General features: G+C 28.7%; 1 protein-coding gene across 1 annotated transcript; it reads left to right on the plus strand.

Moving 5' to 3' along the window:
• Positions 1-274: 274 nt before the first annotated feature.
• On the plus strand, positions 275-6,599 carry LOC146999341 (uncharacterized). The gene is made up of 2 exons (XM_085822198.1): positions 275-527; positions 2,734-6,599. Exons 1-2 carry the CDS (start codon positions 372-374, stop codon positions 3,517-3,519), a joined length of 942 nt encoding a protein of 313 aa, XP_085678324.1. The 5' UTR covers positions 275-371; the 3' UTR covers positions 3,520-6,599.
• Positions 6,600-8,247: the final 1,648 nt, after the last annotated feature.

Here is an 8,247-nt window from a genome sequence, read left to right on the forward strand (position 1 = left end):
TTCAATGGGGTTAATCATGCCAGAGCAGTTGTTGCGATTTCTCAGGCTGCAGACCCAACGCCATCCCAGCTTTGATTCCATTCTCTTGTTGCTTCTCATCGGTGCCTGGCACTTAAGGCAAGGTGGTGCCTCATCCTCTCTGGGAAGAAGTCCAGCATCGGTGGCAAACCAGTACCTCCTATATACGAAGCCAAGCCTCTAGGGTTGCTTGAACGGTCTGACGTCATCTAAGTCGTCATTCCTACCATCTTCCTCGCGACAAAGAGTGAAAGAATATACTTCGGTGTCGTAGCGTAGTGAACTGACTGTTGTTTGAAAGTGTAGTGTGCTCTAATAGAACATTTTTCATTTAAATTACTTTATTTTTTATTATGCCACATAAATGCTGTGTTGCAACATGCAAAGGAAATTATAAGAATGGCCCGAAGGTGGCTGTATTTAGTTTTCCTACGGAAGAACAACTGAGAAAACAATGGATTTGGAACTGCAAACGAAAAGATGAATTCAAGCCTACGAAACATTCAAAGGTAAGCATGCATTTCATTTTTAAATTAGAAAATTCCTGAAAGATTAATGTCATTGAAAGAAGCATGACTTGAAACTGTGAAAACAAAAAATTCTGATTGCAAGGGAAATAATTTACTAAAGTTCCATTGCATTCAACCATAGAAAATAAAACGAAGTTTTAATTATTTTCTATACAAGCATAGTTATATATTTATTTACTAGGCAGAAATTTCTCTTATTATGAATGAGTATTATTAATGAATTCTTTCAGTAATTTATATTTTCGGCGTCGGGATCTTTATAACACGCACATTGATTTGGGATTGATTAATCTTTCAGGAATTTATGTTATACAGAGCTTATACTGAATTTTAAAGTGATTATAAAATGGACCCTTTTCTCAATAACTAGTCAATAGAAAATCCACCAACCTTATAATGTTCATATTATAACTTTAAGTAGATAAATATAAAATGCTTCAAGTCGTAATTTTAAAGCCCTTAATTTAAAGTTGTTTTAGATATAAGTATTTAACTGTTTGGGTATACTATTTCTTTTGATTTAGATAAGTCTCGTTCCACCTATTTTATTTTTATTTTTTTTCTTTTTAAAACTGAATGTATGCAATGCCCATTTATTATATGCTAGGAGCATTTGAGAATGCATTTTGCTCGTAACTCATGTGAACAGGAAATTAATGCGAATTATGCAATGTTCTAAACTTTATTAATTCTAAAATCCTTAAAAAAATTATGAAATATATGTAAAAGAAAACAATCGTATAAATGGACTAGTTTTGACAGTAATTATTTTAATTTCTGGAATAAGTTACAAGGTGTTTAAATTAAACTGTCTTGTTCAAATAATATTGCCTAAGATTGTAAGCTTACTAGTTTTCACTACATGTTAGCATAAATCCTAATTAGCCTATTAAATTGTTTCATGCACACACACATTTATAAAAGTACGAGTTTCTTATGCCAATAACACCTACCTTGTTACAGTGGTTCACTTGCTACTGGCAGTAAGTTCTTGTGGGCTTGAAATTTACATTAATTTCCTATCTAAAAACACTTATATAAGGGGTTTTGTTTATTTATACTTGTTGCAGTGGAATATGAAAATGTTTCATTGTATTAATAAGTTATATAACTTTTAAAATTTTTGAAAAAAGTTAAGAAAATTATATGGAAAATAAGCAATCTAGTGAGCCTTCCACAGTAATATAATGTCAAACACGATTGATGAATGTGAATATTTCACTCCAAAATTACATAAGAATAGCCTAAAATATTAATTACTGCAAATAAACTGTTAAATATACAAATTCTTGTTTTTTTTCTTTGTGTATCATATTTTAGCACTTATACTTGTTTTCAATAATTCAAGAAAAATGAATTTTTTTTAATGACTAATGATGTTTTATGCTCTTAAATATAAACATTCATAGGCACACAAGTAAATTTGTACTTCTGGTTGTGAACATATCATTTGTAAAAATGTTTAGAAAAAGAGCAAGTAACTTTATATTTGAATGGTACGAATGAATGTGGTTAATCTTATTCTTATCCATCAACTGATGGTTAATCTTATTCTTTTTATAACTGTATTATCACCATTTTGAATGTAATTCCATAACCAAGTGTTGTTTTCAAATAACTGAAGAAAGAAATATTTAGGATGTAGCAATTATATATTACATGAGCAATTGTATGTTACCTGAGGATGTATCAATTAAATATTACTTTATAACACGCACATTGATTTGGATTATATGATATATGATGATGTTATATGCATTTGACATATGACAACAAACATGTACTAATTATTTGCACTTTTCAAAACTTTATGACAGCATCCATGGCTCTTTTTAGGCCAAAAGAGTTAATAGTTTTGTTTTAAGATTTTGCATTATTCACTCTAAATGGCTGCATCACTTTTTTGCATTGTGCACTTTAAATGGCTATATCTCTTCAAATTGTTACCATCCAAACATTATCGCCCTGTATTATTTTTAAAGAAATTAAATGATGAACGTTTTCCACAACGGTAACCCTTCCCTTAAGCAGATAGCTCTTGAGTGCTTTGCCATGATTAAATAAAAATACAATAAAAACCTTATTAGACTGTGCATGTATTTAAAGGATGGCGAATGCTTACGATTTTATAATTGTTTAACCTTTTGATGCATGTTTATTTATTTGCTCTTTTTCATATTAAAAGGTGTGTGAACTTCACTTCAAGCAAGAGGATGTTCTGAGGCAAACTGAATTCTTTGATGAGAAAACTGGAAAGAAGATCATTATACCATTGTCATATCCTCGTTTAAAGAATGGTGCAATTCCAAGTCTGTTTCCTGATGGTCCGAGTCATCTTAGTTCCAGTGTTTCATCAAGGGAATCACCAGAGCATAAAAGACTCAAAAGAGAACAAGATGCACTCGAAAAAGCCTTAGCCTGTAGCTTAGCTGAAAAGGAAGAGTATGAACAAAAACAAATGTTTTATAATTTAGATGAACTAAAAATTTGTTTTAATACTGTGAATTTACCAGATAACTGGATAGTTATACACAGGCCTATACATACTATGATTCTTAATATTTCTAATGACAATCATTTAAGAATTCTAAAATCATTATTTATTGATTGTAATTTGAATATATCTGTAGCAATTAGAAATATACCTATTAAATCACTGAAGCAATATGTAATCCCATCAAAAATTAACAACCTTAAAGATATTTTAAGTATTTTAGAGAAATTAGACCTATTTGCCTCAAATGATTCATCTGAAGACAGTATTCAAAATTATTTACAAATTGTAAATGAATTAATGACAATTTTAAAAGAGAAAATTCCACATAAAAACAATGAAATAAATTTTCTCCTTGAGCAACTATCAAACTTGAATTCAGAAAAACAGCAATATAGGTATTCTGCAGACTTTCTAATATTTTCCACTTTACTTCACACAATTTCACCACATGCATATAATTTTATTCGAAATTAAGAAAATATTATTATGCCTCATCCACGGACCATTCAGAAAATTTTTTCAGATTTTAATATATATCCAATAAATGAACAATACAACCAAAAGTTCCTAAGCTACATAAAATTTAAATTTCAAGAGCTATCAGAAAAAGATCTGCTTGTTATTTTAATGATTGATGAAATTCATCTAAATCAATTGATTATAAAGGTGGTAATTTGTGTGGAATGGCATATAATTGCAAAAATGCTGCGTCTAGTGCATATGTTTTCATGATTCACAGCCTATTATCTGTTTATAAGGATGTTGTACATATTTTGCCGGTGAAAACACTTAGTGCGGATAATTTGTATATTTATATTAAAAAAATTGTTGTGGGATTAGAAAATATTGGGTTTAAAATTATTGCTATTGTCACTGACAATAATTCGATTAATAAAAAGGCTATGTCTCTGTTTTCAGAACCACCTAAAGTTAGTATTGTTTATCAAAACCCTGTTGACAAATCTAGGCCAATGTTTTTTATTATTGATACAGTGCATATTTTAAAATGCATTACAAATAACTGGATAAATCAAAAAAATAATAATCAGAGTATGTTTTTCCCAAGTTTTGATGATGCTTCACATATTGAAACTGCATCTTTTTCTTGTATTAAAAAATTACATGAATCTGAAACTGGTAAGTTATTAAAGTATGCTTATGGTCTGACAATAAAAGCTCTATATCCAACTAACTTAGAAAAACAAAGTGTAAAGCTTGCATTGCAGATTTTTAATGATAATGTTGTTGAAGCATTATTTTCTTTTGGGCAGCAGAAAGAAATAATAAATTCCCAAGAAACTGGAAACTTTATTAAAATAATGGTGGTCAATTGTAAATGTGAAATCTATTTTTAAAGGGATTCATAAAAATAATGTTTTTAAAACACCTTACACTGTGGAAGATACAGAAAATGATGAAAAATATGTTTTTATGAATAACTTTTTGAATTGGCTAGATAGTTGGCTGGCACGCACACACACACACAACACACACACACAACACACACGCGCACGCACACACACACACACACACACACACACACACAAAGCATTTGTAATAGTTAACTAATTATGACAGTAAAGTGCTAAAGTTGTTAAGTCTCTTATATAATATCATTTTGTGCAAAATAGGTCTATTTATTGTAAACTAGAGAAATATTGATTTTTGAAGATAAAATACTTTGCCAATTAATATTTTTATTGTTTAGATTTTGAAATCAGTATCTTGCAATTTTTTAGTATTATTTTAATTGAAGCAGACATGTTTATTACATTAATTTTACACTGTAAGAAGAAAATAAATATAATTTGTTTTTACCTACAATTTCATATGAGTTATTTTTATAGATATTCATGCATTTTTATGGAGGAAATTCACTGTATTCTTATACAATATTTCATTGTAATACATGCTAGATTCTGTCAAAACTAAAATGAAATACTTTGGAATTAAAATTTCTAATGATGTGGTTGTATATATACAGGGGAAAACTTATCAAAAATAAATTGAGTAAAAAAATATTTTTTATCCTTCCCAGCTGTAAGGTTTCATGCAGTTATACTAAACTATTTTGATATTAAAGAGACTTAACTGTAATAAAAAATAAGTAGCATCAAGTTACATAAATAAATAGTCATCCCACCCTTTTTCCCACTGTAGTATGCAATGCCATTTCCTGTTACTTCCAGTTATAAATTTACTAGTACAAAAAAATAAATAAATAAAATCCTTTTTATATGTTTTGAATGCTAATTGTGTTGCTTTCCTTTAATAAAAATCTGAATTATTTTGAAAATTTTAAATCTTACTTTACATCTTAACAATCAGGCTATATTTATTTTCATTTATAATAGGAAAATACATAAAACTTGTTATTCTTTCAATTCTAAGAATTGAGGACATTTGATCTATTTAGATGTTTTAAAAGTTCCTACTGATTACCCTGATAAAAATTCCAGTAAGTACATATATAAACTTCATATTTATCATTTGCTAAAGAATTCTCAAATAAGTTACAATGAAATGCTTTCAGGAACAAAAATTTACAAGTTACAAAAAAAAAAAAAAAAAAAAAAAAAAAAATATGCACATAATTAGACAAAGGGATGTTACAAACATTTAACAATAAGAATGAAACAAGAATTTTGAATTCCTAGCAAGTGTCAAGTTTGTTGAATTTTTACAATTTTTCTTTTTTTTATTATTGGGGAAGATGCAGTTATGTATTCTCAAATAATGATCTAATTTAAAATGCCTAAATATATGAAATGTTTTGCTTCCGTATTTTAAAACTACCAATGAATAAATATTGATAGATGCTAAAAAATAGTATTTTTCAAATCATTCTCCAGGTTTCTCATCTGTTAAGAAATTCAGTCCCACACTGAAGTGAAAAAAAAGCGGAAAATGACTAAACAATTATGTGTAAATTTGTATTTATGAGAAACAGATAATGCCATTAAAAATTGATTAAAATTAATTTAAGGATTTTTAGTGTTAATCAATTGTAAACTTGCTTAATTATGCGTTATCCTCTTTGTTAAGGAAGAAAATATTTAATAAAATATATATTCTTCAGAAAGCAAACCAGCATCAGCCAGATATTCAGTATATATTTATTACTACTAATCTGAAGTATGTTGAATTAATTTCTTTACTATACTGTTATTATTTTAAGCATAAAAATATATAAGGAAAGTAAGGTTAGGTATTTGAAATTAGAAAATGCAGTCGATGAAATCAAATCGGAATATATATATTTGCACACACACTTATATATATATATTTAAAACCAAACGATATAGTAAGCCTTATGCAAGGAAATAAAAACTACTTTTCATTTTCTCTCCTCTTAAAGGAATAACAGCGATAAGTGGTTTCATGTGGCAACCATGCTTTCTGTACATAAGGACGACTTTAGTGACGTAGTGTGCGGCGTGCCGTGGCTTCGTTTATAGGAGGTACTGGTGCAACTGCCTCTGTATTAACTAAATGCATGTCAGTAATTAAACAGAAATATTTCAGTTTTTCATGCAAAGAAGCCATATCCAAAAAAGTCAGTACAGTGACAGAAATAGTTTAATGAAATTTATTGTTAGAAATTTCAGAAACTTGGCAATTATGCAAAAGTCAAAACTATCAGAAATAAAAAAGTTTAATAAAGATGAAAAGTAATTATAAGTTTAATTAAACAATATTAGTTCATTATAGGAAGATAGAGAAGTGAAAAGTTCAAACTAGAAAGTACTGTTACAAAAAAAAAGGAAAATAAAAATAATAGTAATGATATTTATCTAGAAAACAAAGTATTAAAACAAATTTCAAGTGAAAAATAATATTAAAAAATGTAATGGATGAAAATAGATTAAAAGTAAACTTAGCTTTGGCAAAGTCCAAACCACGTTTTCACGTAAGTACTGAGGTACTGATTTTTTTCAGTACCTGACAGACAGACAGACAGACAGCTGCACGGGCTTAACCGCGGCAAAATATGATCGCGAAAAATCTTCTTTTTTAAATTTATTTAAAATATTTTCGAAAAAAAATATTTTACTTTACAAATAAATGTTTTTCGGTACATATGTTTTTTTAAAACATTTTTAAACAGAAATGCAGAAGAATAATAGGTATTGTTATTTTTGTGTGCAGATATGCGTGCGTGATGAACTAAAAAATGATTTTGAAGGTTTCGTGGCATATTTATCCTCTCAAAAATATGCAACTTGCTCAACTTTTCGATTTTATTAAATTAAATAAGGCCTATCGAATTTTTTTTTTTTTTTTTTTTTTTTTTTTTAAGCACTGACAATGAAAGCTGTTATGTTCTATTTTTGCGTTTTTATCCCAAAGCGCGTTAGCCCAGAAGGGCTATTAATTTCGTTTTCGCATTTTGCGTTGAACTGTTTCTACCGAATATTATCGCTGTGTGTTATATTTAAAGATATTTAATAATAAAGAATCAGCACAAATATACGTATGTTTAACATACATAACATTTATGCACATACTGTGATAAAACAACGGTACCTACAGCTATGAAATTTTGAATATGTACGTCACCACCCGAATATGGGCATCTGAAAGCTCAAATTTGTAATTTGTTTTATTAACTATTTAACATTTTGTAAAGTATTTATGTGTTTTTGATTAAGAAACTCGACGATTTCTAAGCGAGCAATGGCAACACTGTTCGGATAATTCTAAAGATATGCTCTTCTTTTAAATGGTTTGTCATATTGCTGCTTAAGAGAGAAGACAGTTCGGATGTACAAAATTTAAAGACCGTATGTCTGTTGATTTTGAAAATTCATTTCCATTGAATTTAACAATTGTTTTCAGTTGGCGAGAGGTATACATCTCTGTTGTACACTATTATTGGTAACCTTTAATTGTTGGTTATTTGTTACATTTTTTTGTCTTTCATATTGCCCTTGCTGCATTGGAAATTTCGTGGTTTTCCTCGTGTGTATACGAGCCAGTACAATTACACTAATGAATCATATCACTTAAATAATGTGAATAATTATAGAATTATTATATAACTGTAGAATAATTGGGTTGGTTGTTATGTTCACGAGTTGTGTGTAAATGCGTGGCTTTGTGTGATTATGTCATTAATTAATAAAGGGTTCAGCAGCGGCCTGGCGGTAAAGTGTGTGAGCACTAGTAGTTCATCTCATTACACATATACTAGCTACGCAT

This window comes from Stegodyphus dumicola, chromosome 1, assembly GCF_044657685.1.
Source record: "Stegodyphus dumicola isolate Sdum_Otavi_A_Nest chromosome 1, ASM4465768v1".
NCBI classification, from domain to species: domain Eukaryota; kingdom Metazoa; phylum Arthropoda; class Arachnida; order Araneae; family Eresidae; genus Stegodyphus; species Stegodyphus dumicola.

What these genes read in the sequence shown, in the direction of transcription:
- LOC146999341 (XM_085822198.1), top strand. Translation starts at nt 372, where the DNA reads ATGCCACATAAATGCTGTGTTGCAACATGCAAAGGAAATTATAAGAAT. An exon ending in AGCCTACGAAACATTCAAAG is followed by an intron (nt 528 to 2,733) that starts GTAAGCATGCAT and finishes TCATATTAAAAG; the next exon opens with GTGTGTGAACTTCACTTCAA.